Source organism: Leucoraja erinacea, chromosome 9 (assembly GCF_028641065.1).
Source record: "Leucoraja erinacea ecotype New England chromosome 9, Leri_hhj_1, whole genome shotgun sequence".
Classification (NCBI taxonomy): Eukaryota; Metazoa; Chordata; class Chondrichthyes; order Rajiformes; family Rajidae; genus Leucoraja; species Leucoraja erinaceus.
The window spans coordinates 66,709,464-66,730,804 of record NC_073385.1 but is presented as its reverse complement, the minus strand read 5'-3'; the positions used below and the strand labels follow the sequence as shown (position 1 = coordinate 66,730,804).

Genomic DNA, 21,341 nt, shown 5'->3' with positions numbered 1-21,341 from the left:
GGGAAATGGGCAACGTTTCGGGCCGAAACCCTTTCGGGTTTCGGCCCAAAACGTTGCCTATTTCCAGAAGGATTTCGGCCCCGAAACGTTGCCTATTTCCTTCGCTGCATAGATGCTGCTGCACCCGCTGAGTTTCTCCGGCACTTTTGTCTACCAGGTATGCAGGTTAATTGGCTTGGTAAATGTAAAAATTGTCCCTAGTGTGTCTAGGATAGTGTTAATGTGCGGGGATCGCTGGTCGGCGCGGACCTGGTGGGCCGAAGGGCCTGTTTCCGCGCTGTATCTCTAAACTAAACTAAACTAAACATAATGGTATTTAAATAACGTGCGGTTGTTGACTTCGGGAGAAACCGGCACAGTCACACACCAATACACATTAATGACATCGATGTGGAGTTGGTCAGTAGCACTAAGTTCCTGGGGGTGCAGATCACGAACAGTCTGACCTGGTCCCAAAACATCGCATCACTAGTTAAGAGAGAGCAGCAGCATTTGCACTTTCTGCGCCAGATGAGAAGAGCTCACCTCCCCCATCCCGTCCTCAACACTTTCTACAGGGGCACCATAGAGAGCATTCTGACCAGCTGCATCTCTGTCTGGTTTGGGGACTGCAAAGCCTCCGACTGGAAGTCCATGCAGAGAGTGGTGAGAAAAATCTTCCTTCAATCCGGGACATTGCGAGCAAACGTTGCTAGCCCAAGGCCAACAGCATTATAAAAGACCCCACACATCTCCATCATGGACTGTTCACTCTGCTGCCCTCGGGCAAAAGATATCGCAGTAAGGATATCCAGGACACAGGGTCACAGCTTAACTCTTGATAAAGGGGAAATCCTTTAAAACCGAGATGAGAAGAACTTTTTTCACACAGAGAGTGGTGAATCTCTGGAACTCTCTGCCACAGAGGGTAGTCGAGGCCAGTTCATTGGCTATATTTAAGAAGGAGTTAGATGTGGCCCTTGTGGCTAAGGGGATCAGAGGGTATGGAGAGAAGGCAGGTACGGGATACTGAGTTGGATGATCATATTGAATGGCGGTGCAGGCTCGAAGGGCCGAATGGCCTACTCCTGCACCTAATTTCTATGTTTCTATGTTTCTATAAGGAGCAGAACGGCCAGGTTTTGCAACAGCTTCTTCCCCCTGAGCCATCAGACTCTTGAATTCCATATAATGTGCCGCAACTATTACCCATTTTATCTTTTTATATATTTTATCCTTTTGTTATTTTATGTTGCACGGTGAGCCAGATGCAACAAAATTTCGTTCAGACTTGCATTTATTGGTATATTTTTGAATGACAGTCTTAAAGCCTTTGATTGTAATGTTTTATTATTAGTTGTATTTTGAAATTCAAACATTGTAACACCAATTAAACGCTGCTTCAGTGCCTGTTTTGCAATGTGGAGATCCTTCACTAATGTTGATTTTTGTTCCGTGCAGCATTTTGACTTCCCGCTGCCGATCCCGCTGAAGGTGTTTGAGATGCTGGTGGTGCCAGAGCAGGAGTACCCGATGGTGTGTGTGGCCATCAGCAGAGGCAGCGAGCCCAGCCAGGTGGTCCACTTCCAGACCATAAACCTCAACTCCTCCTCCTCCTGGTTCACCGAGATTGCTTCAGGTAATCCTCGTACAGCCCTTCGGCCCATCTCATCTCCCCTACCCCCCTCTCACCCCTATCTACCCCCTCCCCCTGTATGTGTGGGGGGTGGTTAGTGTGTATGTGAAGCCGCAGCACCTCCCCCTCCCCCCACCACCTTGCGTTGGGGGAACAGACCCAGCGGGTCTGCACTTATAATATAATAACCATATAACAATTACAGCACGGAAACAGGCCATCACGACCCTTCTAGTCCGTGCCGAACACATAATCTCCCCTAGTCCCATATACCTGCGCTCAGACCATAACCCTCCATTCCCTTCCCATCCATATAACTATCCAATTTATTTTTAAATGATAAAAACGAACCTGCCACCACCACCTTCACTGGAAGCTCATTCCACACAGCTACCACTCTCTGAGTAAAGAAGTTCCCCCTCATGTTACCCCTAAACTTCAGTCCCTTAATTCTCATGTCATGTCCCCTTGTTTGAATCTTCCCTACTCTCAGTGGGAAAAGCTTTTCCTCTTGGTCTAGTTGTCTTTTAAAAGTCCTATTTTTGTATCTGCTTCTATACCTTCCTCTGGCAGCTTATTCCAGGTACAGATTCCGATTCAAACGTTATTGTCATTGTGCAGTGTGCAGTACAGTGACAACGAAATACAGGCCACCCTCTGAGTAAAACAGGAAGTCCCTCATAAACCTCCCCCTTCCCACCTTAAGCCTCTGCCCTCTACTTTTAGAATCCTCTGTCCTGGGTGTGTACACTTTATCCATGCTCCTCATGATCTTGTACACCTCAATAAGGTCACCTCTTCAGACCTTTACACTCCTTTGGGGGGAGGGAGGGAAAGTCCCAGCCTATCCAACTTCTCCCTGTAACTCAAGCCCACAAGAGCAATAACGTGTGGATTTCCTGCAAAATGGTTTCTAACCGCTGGACTGGAGGGCGGCATCTCCGGCCTGGATCGATCGCCTCAGCGCAGAGGGAACAACAAGGAGGGAATAGACAGAGACTAAGTCTTTTGCCTCCATCACAGTGAGGAGGTGCTTGGTGAACTCACTGTGGTGGTGTTAATTTGCGTTTGTTGTATGTTTTGTTATTTATTATTATTGCGTATGACTGCAGGCAGGGAGAGGGAGAGGGGAGGGGGGGTGAGGAGAGAGGAGATGGGGAGTGGGGGGTGGAGAGAGGGGTGGGGTACGGGAGGAGAGAGGGAGGGGGGGAGGGGGGGACGGATTGGGAGGAGGGAGATGGGGTAGGGGAGGGAGGGGGGAGAGAGGTGTGGGAAGGGAGGGGTAGGGGAGAGGTGGAAGAGGGACAGAGGGGTAGGGGCAAGGAGGGAGAGAGGGAAGGGGGTGGGGTAGAGAGGGAAGGGGGGGGGTGGCGGAGAGAGGGATGGGAGAGGGGGAGAGAGGTGTGGGGGAGATGGGCTACCTCCATGAGGTACCACCTCCAGTTTAAATTCCATTTGGAATATTTTGGAGGACCAAGAACCAAGAACTCTGCTGGTATCCGGGTCTGCTGTTTTGTAAAAGTTGGGGAACTAAAGATGTGGTTTGGTGATGGAGAACAGCTCATTAGATGTAGGCATTGATCACAGATTGTTTCTCTATACAGTACTCCGTGTGTGTGTGGCCTCACCAGCGCCCTTTACAACGGGAACAAGACCTATGGAGGTCTTGTTTCCGTTGTACAGGGCGCTGGTGAGGCCACACACATGGAGTACTGTATACAGCTTTAGTCCTCCAACCTAAAACAAGGTATAGTCACATTGAAGGAATGGGCTGAGATGCACCAGGCTAATTCTAGGGAGGTAGACACAAAATGCTTTAGTAACTCAGCGGGTGAGGCAGCATCTCTGGAGAGAAGGAATGGGCGACGTTTCGTGTCGAGACCCTTCTTCAGACTGAAGAAACATAGAAAATCGGTGCAGGGGGGAGGCCATTTGGCCCTTCGAGCCAGCACCGTCACTCATTGCAATCCTGGCTGATCGTCCCCAATCAATAACCCTTCTTCCCATGTCCCTTGATTCCACCAGCCCCCAGAGCTCTATCTAACTCTCTCTCAAACCCATCCAGTGATTTGGCCTCCACTGCCCTCTGTGGCAGGGAATTCCACAAATTCACAACTCTCTGGGTGAAAAAGGTTTTTTTTTTTCCCCCCTCACCTCAGTCTTAAATGGCCTCCCCTTTATTCTAAGACTGTGGCCCCTGGTTCTGGACTTGCCCAACATTGGGAACATTTTTCCTGCATCTAGCTTGTCCGGTCCTCTGAAGAAGGGTCTGAAGAAGCGTCTGAAGAAGGGTCTCGACCCAAAGCGTCGCCCATTCCTTCTCTCCAGAGATGCTGCCTCACACGCTGAGTTACTCCAGCATTTTGTGTCTACCTTCGATTTTTCCAGCATCTGCAGTTCTTTCCTACACATAATTCCAGGGAGGAGTGGGGTGTCTAACCAAGTCGGGTGGTCCTTTATTAGAGATTAGATGAATGAGGGGTGGCCTTACTCAAACGTACAAGAACGTCGGGGAACACAAAGAACTGGAAATGCTCAGTTAAAAAGAAAGGCACAGAGTGCTGGAGTAACTCAACGGACCAGACAGCATCCCTGGAGAATATGGGTTGTTGATGTTTTTTAGATGGATGGAGTAGGAGGGGAGAAAGCTGGAAGAGAGGGGTGGGCAATGATAAGCAAGTGATAGGTGGTTCCAGTGAAGGGGGTCCTCGAGGCCTGACGGGACAGACATTGGGATGTTTTCACTCGTGGGAGAGTCATGAACAAACAGACATACTACGAGATAAGAGGCCAGTCATTTAAACTGAGGAGGGTCTTCTCACAGCGAGTTGTGGATCCCTGGTGTTCCTCGACCCAACAATGGTGGAAGCCGGATCATTCGAGGTGTTTAAAGTGGAGCGTGGTAAATATCTAACAGATCAAGGAATGGATGGGTGTGGAGCAAGGAACTGCAGATGCCGGAGAAAGACAACAAAAGCTGGAGTAACTCAGCGGGTCAGACAGCATCTCTGGAGAAAAGGAATGGGTGACATTATGGGTCGGCCCAAAACGTTACCCATTCCTTAATCCAGAGACGCTGCCTTCTTCTTGCGAATGAAATGTAAACCAAAGGAATAGTTAGATCTCAAGCCGGGTGTTGAGCAGCCAGGTTGTTGTCTCTGTTGGCGTCTATATCTGCCAGGCCCTGACAGAGTTCCATTTGGCGGGTGGTAGAGCGGGCACCCAGAGATGACATGGTTGGCTGTCTGTTGTTCTGCTCTGCATTCACAGGCTGGGCTCTGGCGGAGGGAGCCCTCATCTCCACACGCTGGCGTTGAAACCCCCAACTCCAGTAGCAAGTCTGTTGAGCTTCACCCATGCTCCTCTGGGGAGCTCAGACCCTGGACAGCTTTTATCTGGTGAAGAGATGTAGCTATGTAATGGAGATGAGGTTGCCTTCCACTCCTGTGACCACGGTCAGATGCTGCCTGACCCGCTGAGTTACTCCAGCTTTTTGTGTCTACCTTTAGCTGAGAAGAGGAGTTGGCGCCATGATCGCTTTAAATGGCTGGGCTGGCCTGGTCTGAAGAAGGGTTTCGGCCCGAAACGTTGCCTATTTCCTTCACTCCATAGATGCTGCTGCACCCGCTGAGTTTCTCCAGCACTCTTGTCGACCTGATGGCCTGCCCTTGTATTCTAAGTTTACATCAGATCAGCTTTGTACTGTTTTTTAAAAGTGCTTTATGCATGATTATCTACCAGGATATTGATTCTGGTGTTTACAATATTTAATAACAAACGTTAAAAAAGTCGAATAGAATGAATGTGAGATTTCTGCCTGCAGCATCGTGTTTGCAGTAATCATGCCTGTGCTGTTCTTCCAGCTACCTGCCAATTGGACACCATCCACGTCACCCAGCTGGAGAGGGATACAGTCCTTGTCTGCATGGATCGTAAGTATCGCAGCCTCTGTCCTTTCATTCATCTCGCATTCACCTTCAGTACTATAGTGCTGGGAAGTGGAGTCTAGAGCAAGCTGTACCTCCAGCCCGAAGATGGACACTAAATGCTGAAGTAACTCAGCGGGACAGGCAGCATCTCTGGATGGGAGGAGTGGGTGACGTTTCGGGTCGAGACCCTTCTTCAAACCGTATGTCACCCATCCCTTCTCTCCAGGGTTGCTGCCTGTCCTGCTGAGTTACTCCAGCTTTTTCTGTCTATCTTCGATGTAAAGCAGCATCTGCAGTTCCTTCCCAGACTGTACCTCGAGCCCAGCTGATCTCATCCTGTGGTAACGGTGGCGTCTGTCTGATAACATAGAAATCCTGCACAGTATTCTCCTGTTCACAAAAACACAAATCCAATCAAATCTGGCTCGAGCATGGAATCTAGATTGCATGGGTATACAGTCCAAAAATAAAGGGCCTGTCCCACATGGCTGTCATTTACGCGACAGGCCGGTGGCGCGCAAAGATTTCATGCAGAACGAAACCCTGGAGCACAGTGCGATACTGCGCGCGACTCCACGCCATTCCATGTGCCTGTGCCATTCCCAGCTACCCACAACGCTACCAGGTCGCGTCATGCCGTGCAAAGACGGCTAAGTCCTTGTAACGAAGTGTAAGTAAAGAGCTCTGACAGACATTCATCTAGACAATAGTGTGGGCAGTGGAGTCTAGGCCAAGCGCCCCTTCCAGCCCGAAGATGACATAAATGCTGAATCATCCCGGGACAGGCAGTATCTCCCGATCCTGAAGAATGGGTGACGTTTATCTCCAGACCCTTCTTCAAATCCGTAAGAGTCACCCATCTATCTAGCTCTCTCTGCCTGTATCCAGAGCTTTTTCTGTCTATCTCCACCGCCCCTGACTGTAGAGAATTCCACAGACTGATCACTCTCTGTGATAACGGTGGCGTCTAGAAACATAGAAATTAGGTGCAGGAGTAGGCCATTCGGCCCCTTCGAGCCTGCACCGCCATTCAATATGATCATGGCTGATCATCCAAAACTCAGTATCCCGTACCCACATGGCTGTCATTTACCCCCTGATCCCGGTGGCGCGCAAAGATTTCATGCAGAACTCCCTGGAGCAATATAGCAATGAACTGGCCTCGTGACTACCCTCTGTGGCATCCCGTTCCACCCAGATTAACCACTCTCTAATGACGGCTAAGTTCTTCTCGAATCTCGGTTTTAAAGACAATAGGCGCAGGAGTATCCATTAAGCCCCTTTGACCCCCTGTGATCATGGCTGATCTTCCCCAACATCGGGAACAATCTTCCGCATCTAGCCTCTCCCCAACCCCTTAAGAACTTTGTAAGTTTCTATAAGAGCCCTCTCTAGCTTCTAAATTCTGAGAGATCCATAGAACCGGCCTCTACCAGTCTTTCTTCATAAGATTCAGTGATCACCACTCTCATGATGCACAGTGAATTTTCATTGCACTGTAATTTTCATATTTTTTTACCATTTTATTCTTTTTCAGAAAATGTCAAAATTGTAAATCTACATGGTAAACTGAAGTCGAGCAAAAAACTGGCGTCGGAGTTGAGTTTTGACTTCTGCATTGAATCCGTGGGTGAGTGAGTGAGCTGCTTTGATGGGCATGCACTTGTTGTTTAGTTTATAGAAGTCAAAGCAACATTTCAAGTTAGACTGCTAAAGTGAGTCCATAGAGCTTGGATAAAACAGTGGTAAATGTTTTACGAAGAGTGGGAGAGCTATATCTAACACTGTGATGCTCCCTTCGGCCCAACTTGCACATGCCGACCAAGTTGCCCAGCCAAGCTGAGCTCGCTTGCTGTCTGTGACCCATATCCCTACTAATCTTTGCCTATCCATGTACCTGTACAAGTGCCTTTTAAACGTCATAATTGTCCCTGCCTCTAGCACTTCCTCTGGCAGCTTGTTCCATATACCCACTATTCTGTGTGTGAAAAAGTTGCCCCTCGGGTTCCTGCCTTTCTATAGGCACGGGTCATTGATTGGGGACGATCAGCCATGATCACAATGAATGGTGGTGTTGGCTGGAAGGGCCGAATGGCCTCCTCCTGCACCTATTTTCTATGTTTCTAAATCTTTTTTCTCCTCCACTGTCAGAGTGAGGCCCAGCACAAATTGGAGGAACAGCACCTCATATTTTGCTTGGGCTGCTTCCAACCTAGTGGTATGAAGATAGATTTCTCCAACTTCAAGTAACCCTTGCTTTCCCTCTCTCTCCATCCCTCCCCCATCCTGGTTCTCCGACTAGTTTCACTGCCCTCCTGAGTGCGTGCCTCGTTGTCACATTCCCCTCAGCCAACAATGAACCATTCTACATTTCCTTGATCACCGTCTGCTTTGATCTGTCACTTTCACACCTTGCCCTTCCATGTCTCTCGCTTCCCTCTCCCCCTGACTCTCAGTCTGAAAAAGGGTCTCAACCCGAAAGCTCACCCATTCCTTCTCTCCAGAGATGATGCTGCCTGTCCCGCTGAGCTACTCCAACATTTTGTGTCTGTCTTCTGTGTAAACCAGCATCTGCAGTTCCTTCCCACACACCTCTACCACCACCTCTCCCCCCAAACCTCAAGCCAATGGGGTTCTCGGGGACAGAGGCCTGTTGTTACCTGGCAAGGACCCAGAGAGCAGGCGAGTTGCTAGATTCAGCTCTCTCGAAGCTTCACTGGAGAATAGGGTTTGTTTGATTCTGTTTGAAAACACTCCTACGATGGATCTGCTATCGGATATTTATGAAGTTGTTGGCACCATTTTTGTTAAACTATGACTAGTTCACAGTATGGCTAAGGCTCTGCAGAGAGTAGTGCGTTCGGCCGAACGCACTATGGGAACTACACTCGCCTCTCTGCAGGAACTATACATCAGAAGGAGCAGATCCAGAGCCAGCAACATTATGGGGGGCCCCTTCCACCCCAGCAACGGTCTGTTCCAGCTGCTACGGTCAGGCAAACGCCTCCGCTGTCATGCTGTGAAAACAGAGAGGATGAGACAGAGTTTCTTCCCACAGGGCATTCGGACTTTAAACTCTTTACTGCACCAAACTAATGTGTTGGTTTTTTTAAATTGCTGGGTTTTTTTTCTTGCTTTTTTTTCTCACCAATATGTAATTACTGATTCTGTTCTATTCTGTGTTGTAGTTTTTTTTTGCACATTCCACAGGCATGGCCACTTTTCATTTCACTGCACATCTCGTATGCGTATGTGACAAATAGACTTGACTAGTTCTTGCTGTTTATAATTGTAGAGTGGGGACAAATGTTTTTACTGTAACAGGATGTGAAGTACCTTGAAGAACAGTGGAGGCAGACACCACTGTAAAATCAGGGAGTTATTTGTAATTAAAATCCAGGGGAGAGGGAGGTGTCAGAAGTGAGACCTCGTGGGGAACTGAGCTAAACGCTGAGAAGAAAACTCAACAACTCCGTGTTCAGGTTTGGAAGTTAAAGTTCAAATAAGATTGAACATGGTAAGGTTGCCAAGAGAGTCATAGAGTGATACAGTGTGGAAACAGGCCCAACTTGCCCACACCGGCCAACATGTCCCAGCTACACTAGTCCCACCTGCCTGCGCTTGGTCCATATCCCACCAAACCTGTCCTATCCATGTACCTGTCTAACTGTTTTTTAAATGCTGGGATAGTCCCAGCCTCAACTACCTCCTCTGGCAGCTTGTTCCATACACACATAAAGTTACCCCTCAGATTCCTATTAAATCTTTTCCCCTTTACCTTGAATCTGTGTCCTCTGGTCCTCGAGTCCCCTACTCTGGGTAAAAAATTCCGTGCGTCTACCCGATCTATTCCTCTTATGATTTAATGCACCTCTCTAAGATCCCTCATCCTCCTGCACTCCGAGGAAATGGAACTGTCTCCAAGGAAATAGTCTGAAAACATTCTTGCACTGCATGTTTCTCAGTTGTATCATTATGTGAAATGTTTATTTGAAGGATTATTTACAAAGTTCTGCATAGATTTGTAAGCTGGGCGTGAAATATATTGAAGGTAGACACAAAATGCAGGAGTAACTCAGCGGGACAGGCAGCATCTCTGGAGAGACTTTTTGGGTCGAGACCTTCAGACTGATGTCAGGGGAGTGGACGGGACAGAGATAGAATGTAGTCGGAGACAGTGAGACGAGTGGGAGAACTGGGAAAGGGGAGGGGATGGAGAGAGAGGGAAAGCAAGGGCTACTTGAAGTTAGTGAAGTCAATGTTCATACCGCTGGGGTGTAAACTACCCAAGCAAAATATGAGGTGCTGTTCCTCCAATTGCGCTGGGCCTCACTTTGACAATGGAGGAGGCCCAGGACAGAAAGGTCAGATTGGGAATGGGAGGGGGAGTTAGTGCTGAGCAACCGGGAGATCAGATAAGTTACGGCGGAGGGAGCGGAGGTGTTCAGCGAAACGATCGCCGAGCCTGCGCTTGGTCTCACCGATATACAGGAGTTGACACCTGGAACAGCGGATACAGTAGATGAGGTTGGAGCAGGTGCAAGTGAACCTCTGCCTCACCTGGAAAGACTGTTTGGGTCCTTGGACGGAGTCGAGGGGGGAGGTGAAATATATATTGAAATGATTCCAATATAAAATGTTCTCCTGCTAACTCGCTATCTCCCTGCTTTCTCAGTCTGCCTGCAGGACAGTATACTGGCCTTCTGGAAGCACGGTATGCAGGGAAAAAGCTTCAAGTCAAATGAAGTAAGTCCTGCCTCATTGCATTACAGTTGCCATAAAGATGATCATTATCCCTATAGTGTTCTGTTTCACTTGGTACAGCGGGCAGTGAAGAAAGCTAATGGCATGTTGGCTGCTGCGAGAGGATTTGAGTTCAGGAGCAAGGATGTCCTACTGCAGTTGAACAGGGCCCTGGTGAGACCGCACCTGGAGCATTGTGTGTAGTTTTGCCCTCCTAATTTGAGGAAGGACATTCTTGCTATTGAGGGAGTGCAGCGGAGGTTCACCAGGTTAATTCCCAGGATGTTCATGAAGGAACTGCAGATGCTGGAAAGTCGAAGGTAGGCAAGAGTGCTGGAGAAACTAAGCGGGTGAGGCAGCATCAATGGAGCGAAGGAAATAGGCGACGTTTTGGGCCAAAACCCGGTTACGGGACTGACCCTTGATGAAACAATGGGCTTGTGTTCACTGAAATTTAGGATGAGAGGGAATCTTATAGAAACATATAAAATTCTTAAAGTATTGGACAGGCTAGATGCAGGAAAAATGTTCCTGATGTTGGGGGAGTCCAGAACCAGAGGTCACAGTTTAAAAATAAGGGGTACGCCAATTAGGACTGAGATGAAGAAAACATTTTTCACCCACAGAGGTGTAAATCTGCGGAATTCTCTGCCACAGAAGGCAGTGGAGGCCAAATCACTGGATATTTTATAGAGGGAGTTAGATTTAGCTCTTGGGGCTATCGGAATCAAGGGATATGGGGAAAAATCAGGAACAGGGTGCTTACTGATTTTAGATGATCAGCCATGATCACATTAAATGGCGGTGCTGGCTGGAAGGGCCGAATGGCCTACTCCTGCACCTATTTTTCGATGTTTCTATGATCATTCTGAACAAGGGGGGCAAGGTAGAGTTGCTGCCTTGCAGCACCAGAGTTCCAGGTTCGATCCCAACTACGGGTGCTGTCTGCACGGCGCTTATACGTTCTCCCCGTGATCTGCGTGGGTTTTCTCCGAGATCTTCGGTTTCCTCCCACACTCCAAAGACGTACAGGATTGCAGGTTAATTGGCTAGGTATAAATGCCAAATTGTCTCCAGTGTGTGTAGGATAGTGTTGGTGTCCAGGGATCACTGGTCGGTGCGGACACGCTTGGTGGGCCGAAGGGTCCCGTTTCTGCGCTGTATCTCTAAATGAAACTAAAGATGGAAGTTGCTTTTTGAGATCATAGTGCAGAGCTGTAAGATTGTCTCATAGAATATGGATATTGTCTCGTGAGGTAACGTGTGCTAGATGTGACCAGCCCGAGGCCACTGACTGGAGTTGCTGCCCAGGGATGTTGTGGCTTGCTGCCATGAATCACTCGACACTCCAACAGAACAGCCTGCATTGAGGTCTCACTCCTCACTCACCAACCGATACCAAAATCGAGCTGTCATTTGATTGTTTTAAGTTTGAAATGTCTTGAGAGCTAAATTCAATTAAATTCTGCAAATTATCTAAAAAGAATTAACATCAGAACATTATCTACAGACTAAAATGTGTGACAATTAACATCTAAAGATGTTTTCTAAGCTGGAAGTGACTACTCCAGCCCTACGATCCGAGTGAATGAATGGAGTGTTTGTGCTGTGCCAGATAAGGAGACTGGCATTGTTGTTTTAGAGATACAGCGCGACACAGGCCCGCTGGTCCACCGAGTCCGCGCTGCGCACCCTAACACTATCCTATACCAGGGACAATGTTTACAGATATACACCAAGCAAATTAACCTACAAACTTCTACGTTTTTGGAGTGTGGGATGAAACCAAAGATCTCGTAGAAAACCCACGCAGGTCACAGGAAGAACGTACAAACTCCGCACAGACAGCCCCCACGGTCGGGATCGAACCTGGGTCTCTGGTGCTGTCAAGGGCCTGTCGAAGTTGGGGATTTTTTTTCGACAACTGCCAGCGTCATATCGGGGTCGTCAAAAGATTTTGAACATTTCAAAATCCAGCGGCAACAAAATAAAAAATTCGACACTTGAATAAACGGCGCGCGTCAATACGTCGTCACAACGCAAATTATTCGGTGACCTGCCATGTCAATCAATGATGCCGGCAGTCGCCAAGTGGGACAGGCCCTTGTAAGGCAGCAACTCTACAGTAAGGCTGCACCACCTGTAGTGTGTAGATGCTGGGATACTCAGCAAGCTTGCAGCTCTGCTGAAGTCTCAGATCAAACGCAGCAGAACAGTGAACCAACCCAGTCACTGATCAGTCTGGCCCTTTATTGCTACTTGGGTTTATTTCCCCATCTTGTTTCTAAATGAGACGCAGAGTTGGAGCGAAAGCGAAAGCAATCTGTAAAATGAAACGTTCTTGGCTGAGCGGGGCCACGAGGTCGATAGAAACATAGAAAATAGGTGCAGGAGTAGGCCATTCGGCCCTTCGAACCTGCACCGCCATTCAATATGATCATGGCTGATCATCCAACTTGGTATCCCGTACCTGCCTTCTCTCCATACCCCCTGATCCCTTTAGCCACAAGGGCCACATCTAACTCCCTCTTAAATATAGCCAATGAACTGGCCTCGACTACCTTCTGCGGCAGAGAGTTCCAGAGATTCACCACTCTCTGTGTGTGAAAACTGTGCAGTAAACGAGACTCGGTATCTGGGCACCGGCCATAATTCACCTAGCGTGGTGATCTGGTATTTTGTTGGTTCACATTCAGATTCAGATTCAGCTTTATTGTCATTGTCAGTGTACAGTACAGAGACAACGAAATGCAGTTAGCATCTCCCTGGAAGAGTGACAAAGAATATGAACAATGCTTGATCAATGGTGTTTTATCATTAATGTTTTATTATTATTATTATTATTATTAATGTTTAGTGTTTTCTGAATCATTCGTAACTGTCACTGTATGTCATGTTGTTACTTGTGGGCGGAGCACCAAGGCAAATTCCTTGTATGTGAATACTTGGCCAATAAGCTTGCTTACTTACTTACTTACTTACTTACTCACGTCCAATGTCCTGTAAACTGTGCCCGCTTGTTCGGCACTCTTAAGAAATGAATTTTTTTAAACGCATCGTCACGTTTTCTGAGAATCTTTTCATTGGTAATTTGCTGTTCACTTTGTACTCCCCCAAGGTATTCCCCTTTGAAGCTGACACACAGATTTGTACATGCACAACAAAAAAACCTTTTATACAAATGGGACAATTAACTGGCACAAAGGGTTGCCTGACAGCGAGTTTGAGCATTTAAATAAGGTGTTGAAAAGTAAACACTCAACAAGCTCCCTGGTAACACTAAACAGACCGAATGTTCGCATCTGATTGATACGTTGAGCATTTATAAATGGAGTGTAATGTGACTGCTTTTGAATGGGCAATTGAAATTGTAAGTGGAATTAGATTTTATCATCTTTGCAGTGCTTTTCTCACTATTAATCATTCACCTGGCTGGGGGATGTAGGATCTCGGGTAGACAAAAAAGCTGGAGAAACTCAGCGGGCGAGGCAGCATCCATCTATGGAGCGAATGAAATAGGTGACGTTTCGGGTTGAGACTGAAGAAGGGTCTTGACCCGAAACGTCACTATTCCTATCGTCACTAAACATCAGCATCACCCGCTGAGTTTCCCCAGCATTTTTGTCTACCGAATAATTGTCTTTAGTCAGAGGGTGGTGAATCTGTGGAATTCTTTACCACAGAAGGCTGTGTGGAGGCCAAGTCAATGGATATTTTTAAGGCAGGGATAGGTAGATTCTTGATTAGTGCGGGTGTCAGGGGTGAAGGGGAGAAGGCAGGAGAGTGGGGTTAGCAGGGAGCGATTGAATGGCGGAGTGGGCTTGATGGGCTGAACGGCCTAATTCTGCTCCTATCACTTCTGATCCTCCAACTTTTGTCGATGTCTTGACCACATTACCAGACGTTGGTGTGCCAGTTCCCTCACTGATGGAGGAGATCTCTATCCTTGATGGAGCATTAAGGATGCTGTCACCTGCTCCTGTGAGGAGTGTTGGGATGTGCTGCCGTGTCCCGGGGGACGTGCCAGCACGTATTTCCAAGCTTGTGGAACATCTATTCCTGTTTCACGCCAAAGTGGGTATTGTAACATTGAACACTAATTAACTTAAATTTGTCCGAAATAAGCTCGGCCTTTCTCAAGGAATGTTTTTGCATTCTCACAACATGCTAAAGAAGGCTTGTCTTGGCGGAAAAACCAGATCAATTTCTTAAGATTTTAAGATCAGTCTGAAGAAGGGGTTCGGCCCGAAACGTCGCCTATTTCCTTCGCTCCATAGATGCTGCTGCACCCGCTGAGTTTCTCCAGTACTTTTGTGTACCTTCGATTTTCCAGCATCTGCAGTTCCTTCTTGAACACTCAATTTCTTAAGACATGGACACCCTTTACTGAATTCTTACAACAATAGTATGGTGAAACACAGATTTACATCATCCGAGGACGTACACTCCATTGAGTATAAATGGGGATCCTGTGGATAGGGTGAACTGTTTTAAATATCTGGGAGTCCACATCTCTGAGGATATGACATGGGCATCACACGCCTCAGCACTGGTGAGTAAGGCAAGGCAGCGCCTTTACCACCTCAGGCAATTGAGGAAATTCAGAGTCTCCGAGGATCCTACAGTGCTTCTACGCAGCGGCGGTGGAAAGCATCTTGTCCGGGAACATTACCATCTGGTTTGGGAATTGCTCTGCCAAGGACAAGAAGGCTCTGCAGAGAGTAGTGCGTTCGGCCGAACGCACTGTGGGAACTTCACTCACCCCCCTGCAGGAACTATACAACAGGAGGTGCAACTCCAGAGCAAACAAAATCATGGGAGACCCCTTCCACCCCTGCAACGGACTGTTCCAGCCGCCACGGTCAGGCAAACGCCTCCGCTGCCATGCAGTGAGAACGGAGAGGTTGAGAAGGAGTTTCTTCCCAGAGGCAATTCGGACTGTAAACGCCTATCTCACCAGGGACTAACTCGACAGAACGTTTTTCCTTCTATTATTTATTATGTAAAAGAATATGTGTGTTATGATTGTGTTTATAATTTGTTTGGTTGTTTTGTTGTTTGTCTTTTGCACAAAAGTCCGCGAGCAATTGCCACTTTCATTTCACTGCACATCTCGTATGTGTATGTGACAAATAAACTTGACTTGACTTGACTTGAAATCCGATGCTAGGTTGGGGGGGGGGGGCGGGGGGGTGCAGGAGATGTGCAGGAGCAAGGTATATCTCCACTTTTTTAATTTCTCTATCATTCTGCTGCACTGCTTTGGTAGTTTAGGGGACTTTTCTTGTTCGCCTTTATCTTTTCACTTTTTACTTCTTTCCTTTCTTGCTTTCTCTTTTTTCATTTTTTTCATTTTTATCATTTAGATTATAAGGTTAAAAATGAAGCTGTACAATAATTGTTTAATTCTAGATGCTGAATGTTTTATCTTTGTACAATTGCTTCTAATTAAAAAAATGTTTAAAAAAAAAAAAAAACTAAAAGACCCCAACATGCTAAAGATGAGTTTTCACGTTAATGAAGTTCTAGGGAAGGAACAAATTGGTTCCCAGTTCCTTGTACAGCGCATCACTTAGGTACATCTTTGGGGGGTGGGTCACTAAATCTGTACACAACTACACAAATATTGACTAATGTGTGCTTTTTGCACAAAGGCCTCCTAACAAGTGAAATCTGGAGACTCAGAGATTGAGGGGAGACCTGATTGAAGTAAATAAAATTATGAGAGGCATGGATGGGTGTGCTAGACAATGTTTTCCCCCGGGTGGAAATGCCAAAGACTAGAGGGCATCGCTTTAAGGTGAGACTGGCAAAGCCTAAAGGAGATGTGCAGGAGCAAGAACGAGCTGCTAGGGGTGGTGATGGAGGAAGATATAACAGTGGTATTTCAGCAGCTTTTAGCTGGACACATAGGGAATGGAGGAATATCGATCACATGTGGCAGATTAGTCGGCATGGACATTGTGGGCCGAAGGGCCTGTCCCAGTGTTGTACGGATGTTCTATGGATGGTTTTAAGCTGACTCGATCCTCCAATAACCCAGGAGATATGCAATCAATCTTTTTATTGGGCAAGTGCCAGGATACACCTTTATGGTCCGATCAATGTCATGTCAAATTTCACAACTGAAAGTTAAAGTTACTAAACTTCTCAACTCTTCCAATTCAGGTGACCCAGGAGATATCTGATAAAAGCCGAGTGTTTCGCCTCTTGGGATCGGATCGGTAAGACAGCCTTGTCTATACGTTGTGGCATTTGCCATTGTTTTATCTATTGGACTTGTTTATATGTGTTGGCATTTGAAATACCGCTCGCATGCATTGCTGCTGTTACTGTTTACTTCAGTGATACAGCACGGAAACAGTCCCTTCAACCCACCGATGGGCCAATCCCCACATTGGACCACTCGTTATGAGCAGGATCTTGCAATGCCCAGTACTGGCATCTTTTCTCATTTCTCAATGAATTTTCAAATATTTAATGCGCATCAGTTTTTCCTAAGGTAATATTTTGTCTTTCATTCTGTTATTCTCGAGTCAATGATCAGCCGTTGGCAGATCTGCCTCAGATTTTCCAGGCGGTTGTGCATGGAACTGGAGATGTTCTCAACGTAGGCTCCACTGACTTATTTTATTCTGAACTTCTAGTTAAAAGGGAAAGTTCTAAACTTATTGGCCAAGCTCCACCATGGACTCAGCTTCTGGAATGAGCTGCCAGAGGAGGTAGTTGAGGCAGGTACTGAAGCAATTATAAAGCAATCACATCAGCGCCTCTACTCCCTGAGAAGATTACGGAGAGTCGGTTTGTCAAGGAGGACTATCTCGAACGTCTACAGGTGCACAGTAGAGAGCATGCTGACCGGTTGCATCGTGGCTTGGTTCGGCAACTTGAACGCCCAGGAGCGGAAAAGACTGCAAAAAGTTGTGACCACTGCCCAGTCCATCATCGGCTCTGACCTCCCCACCATCGAGGGGATCTATCGCAGTCGCTGCCTCAAAAAGGCTGGCAGCATCATCAAGGACCCACATCATCCTGGCCACACACTCATCTCCCCGCTACCTCCAGGTAGAAGGTACAGGAGCCTGAAATCTGTAACATCCAGGTTCAGGAATAGCTGCTTCCCCACAGCCATCAGGCTATTAAACTCAACTCAAACAAAACTCTGAACTTTAATAGCCTGTGGCACTTTATATACTTATTTATGTGTGCATATATATATATATATATATATATATATATATATATATATATATATATATATATATATATATATATATATATATATATATACATATATATATATATATATATATATATATATATATATATATATATATATATATATATATATATATATATATATATATATATATATTCAATAGTATATGGACACACTGATCTGTTCTGTATTTATTTATGCCTACAATATTCTGTTGTGCTGAAGCAAAGCAAGAATTTCATTGTCTTATCTGGGACACATGACAATAAGCTCTCTTAAATCTTGAATCTACTATTGACACCATTCAAAAGGCACTTGGACAGGTAAATGGATGGGAAATATTTAGGATGTGGGCTAAACATGGACGGATGGGACTAGTTGAGATGGAGCATCTTGGTCATCATATTAATGTTCCTCTTGCCGTGCTGTATGAGTGACTCTAGGTTGTGGAACGTGACTATAGAGTGTGTCCATGCTTTCATCTAACTGCTGATTGCACAATTGAGCAAGAGTGGTAGAAATACCTCATATATTTTGTGCATGTTGTGTTTTATCCAACACCTGGCATTCAGCGATGGCTCGTGGTATCAAGTGTCCCCCACTGCTTCAGGGAATGGATTATACCGGCTGCTGGTACATTGAGCAATCAGCAGCACAGGAATTGAGCAGTGAATGAGGCAGGAATACCCAGAGAGGGGTCAAAACGTCCAGACTTGCCTCATCTCCAGTAAGAGTTCAGTTTAGTTTAGAGATACATAGCAAAAACATGTCCTTGGCCCCACCGAGTCCACGCCGCCCAGCGATCCCCGCACACTAACACTATCCCTCACACTCGGGACAATTTACACTTGCACCAAGCCAATTGACCCAAACAACCTGCAGGACTTTGGCGTGTGGGAGGAAGTAGAAGATCTCAGAGAAAACTCACGCAGTCACGGGGAGAACATACAAACTTCCGTAGTCGGGGTGGAACCCGGGCCTCTTGCGCTGTAAGGCAGCTACTCTACCGCTGCGCCATCGTGCCATCCTCAGCAAGCATCGCATGCAGTTCTTGCATTCAACACAATATTAAGTTAAGGTCTATTTTTGTCACATGTACCGAGGTACAGTGAAAAGCTTTGTATTGTACACTATCCAAACAGATCAGATTTCCTTCTATAGATACAATCAGGTTATCCTCTATGCACCAGGTAGAACTAAAGGGAAGATCCAGGGCAGAATGTAGTTTCCGTTTAGTTTATTGTAACATGTACCGAGCTACAGTGAAAAACTGTAGTTCTCAGCATTGTAGCACACCAGTTCGTTAGACAAAGTCCCATGTCCATAATGGGGTAGAGGTGAATCAGACAGTGCCCTACCTGGTGGAAGGACAGTTCAGAAGACTGATAACAGAGGGGAAGAATCTGTTCCTGAGCTGGTGGTGCATGCTCTGAAGCTTCTGTACTATCTGCCAGAATGGAGGAACGGCCGGGGTGGGACAAGTCTTTGATTATGCTGGCTGCTTTTACTGAGGCAGTGTGAAGTATAGATGGAGTCTGTGGTGGGAAGTCTGGTCTGTGTGATGGATTAAATGCAGCGTGTGCTAATCATCTTGGATGCAACCAGACAGGTGGGAAAAGTTGTGTTGGAAGGATTTAGGAAGGAACTGCAGATGCTGGTTTACACCGAAGATGGACACAAAATGCTGGAGTAACTCAGCGGGACAGGCAGCAGCATCTCTGGAGAGAAGGAATGGGTGACGTGTTCGGTTGCGACCATAGTTCAGAGACACTTCTTTCGACCCGAGACATCACCCATTGCTTCCAAGCAGAGATGCTGCCTGCCCCGCTGAGTTATGCCCGTCCCACTTAGGAAACCTGAACGCAAACCTCTGGAGACTTTGCGCCCCACCCAAGGTTTCCGTGCGGTTCCCGGAGGTTTTTGTCAGTCTCCCTACCTGCTTCCACTACCTGCAACCTCCGGCAACCACCTGCAACCTGCGGGAACCGCACGGAAACCTTGGGTGGGGCATAAAGTCTCCAGAGGTTTCTGTGCAGGCTTCCTAAGTGGGACAGGGGCATTATTTTGTGTCTGTGTTGAGACACAAAACAGATAGACGGCGGGAAAGGTTTGTGGATTCATCCCCTTGCTCCACATGTATGTTCCCCACATTTGAAAAGATACCAGATTAATGTTTCACCACTGCCGAGGGTACTTTGCAAAGTCGGAGGTTGAACAATAATGATGAGGCATAAAGCGATGTTTCATTTCCATTGCAGAGTGGTGGTTCTGCAAAGCCGGCCGACAGACAACCCCATGGCCTACAGCAACCTCTACATCCTGGCCGGCCATGAAAACAGTTACTAAGCAACGGCAGGGCCCTTCATCACCAGGGATTGCTGTGTGAGCCGGGACAAACACGAGCCGGCTCCAAACAAGGAAGATTCACCGAGGGAACTGGTAGTTGTCAGCGTGGCTGCTGCGCTCTTGATTTATTCAACTTCTGACTTGTATTTGACTCTTGTCACGAGGTGGATTTTCTAAGCGAGCCCTGTAAGCTTGGTGACTGGATGTGGCTTATGAAAATATGCAGCCACTGTGTGGTTGGTCTATTGTATAAGATTTGCTTCATAAAAAGCCCTGGCTAACAGCAACTTTGTAAACTGCAACAAAGGCCTAATTTCTATTTGTACAGAGTGAAAATATTCAGAAATCCTCAAGTGCCACATTTTCTAATACTTTTTCCTCAGGGCTTTCGATTTTAAAATTCCTTGCACCAACATTTGATATTTTCACCGGCTCTTTGTACTGTGTGATCTAAGTCTACTTTTTAGTACTAAATTTACATGTTGCCCGATAGTGTAACTCTTTATTTTATAGGATTTTTAAAGGCATCAGCTGCAGGATTGTACAGCTTAAAAATTTCTGCCACGGTATAAAGTTAAACTGACTATTTAAATGCTTTATTTATTAATCTGCCAATGGTATTAAAATTATATTCGCAGGGACCAGGGTGAGACAACTTTTAGTTACATTTGCATTGCATTGGTTTGGGCTATAAGGAAGGAAAATATGCTGTTCGACCTGTTACACTTAAGCACAGTGTAGTATTTAATTTAATCCTTCATTTCTTACACTTCCTTAGTATCAGCACTTTTTTGTACAACTTTGAAATTGGAAGGCTTAGCTGTATAGATGCTATCGTAGTTTAAGTATTTTAATCTTTTCATATGTATATTGAAGGTGTTTTTGTACAAGTGTAATAATAGATATTAATAAAACAGGTGAAAGTTAATAATAAGTATACTTTAAAAAAAAAAAACCTAGCTAAAATTCTCCTGACTCTTTGACTCGCTTGTTTGGGAAACATCACATCTAATTTGTTGGTGGACAAAAGTGCTGGAGAAACTCAGCGGGTGCAGCAGCATCTATGGAGCGAAGGAAATAGGCAACGTTTCGGCACGAAACGTTGCCTATTTCCTTCGCTCCATAGATGCTGCCGCACCCGCTGAGTTTCTCCAGCACTTTTGTCTGCCTTCGATTTTCCAGCATCTGCAGTTCCTTCTTAACCACATCTAATTTGTTATTGACTCTGTAATTGGAATAAGTGCACTCGGCAACCTTTGGTAAATATTCCCATCCCTACCTCAGCTTTGTATAATCCTCTTCTCTTGCAGTCACTTCACTGAATCTTTCACAAAAATCTCAACGTTACCCGTTCCCAAGTTTAAACTCAACAAAATGACACTAATTGCAGCCCAACTCGTTGAACTGTTCCTCTGTAATATGCAACTGTAAATAATGTACAATAAAATATTCAATGCAACCTTAGTTTTTTCATAATTACTGCAACTAA

The 21,341-nt window shown here is 46.2% G+C and overlaps 1 protein-coding gene across 1 annotated transcript in view; it reads left to right on the top strand.

Moving 5' to 3' along the window:
* The window catches only part of map4k5 (mitogen-activated protein kinase kinase kinase kinase 5), a 134,266-nt gene extending 113,362 nt beyond the window's left edge, over positions 1–20,904 (top strand). The window contains exons 27-32 of the mRNA XM_055641104.1: positions 1,441–1,618; positions 5,479–5,547; positions 7,082–7,174; positions 10,220–10,290; positions 16,456–16,511; positions 19,765–20,904. Coding sequence (XP_055497079.1) covers positions 1,441–1,618; positions 5,479–5,547; positions 7,082–7,174; positions 10,220–10,290; positions 16,456–16,511; positions 19,765–19,852 — 555 coding nt within the window. The 3' untranslated portion in view covers positions 19,853–20,904. The remainder of the gene's footprint in view (positions 1–1,440; positions 1,619–5,478; positions 5,548–7,081; positions 7,175–10,219; positions 10,291–16,455; positions 16,512–19,764) is intronic.
* Positions 20,905–21,341: the final 437 nt, after the last annotated feature.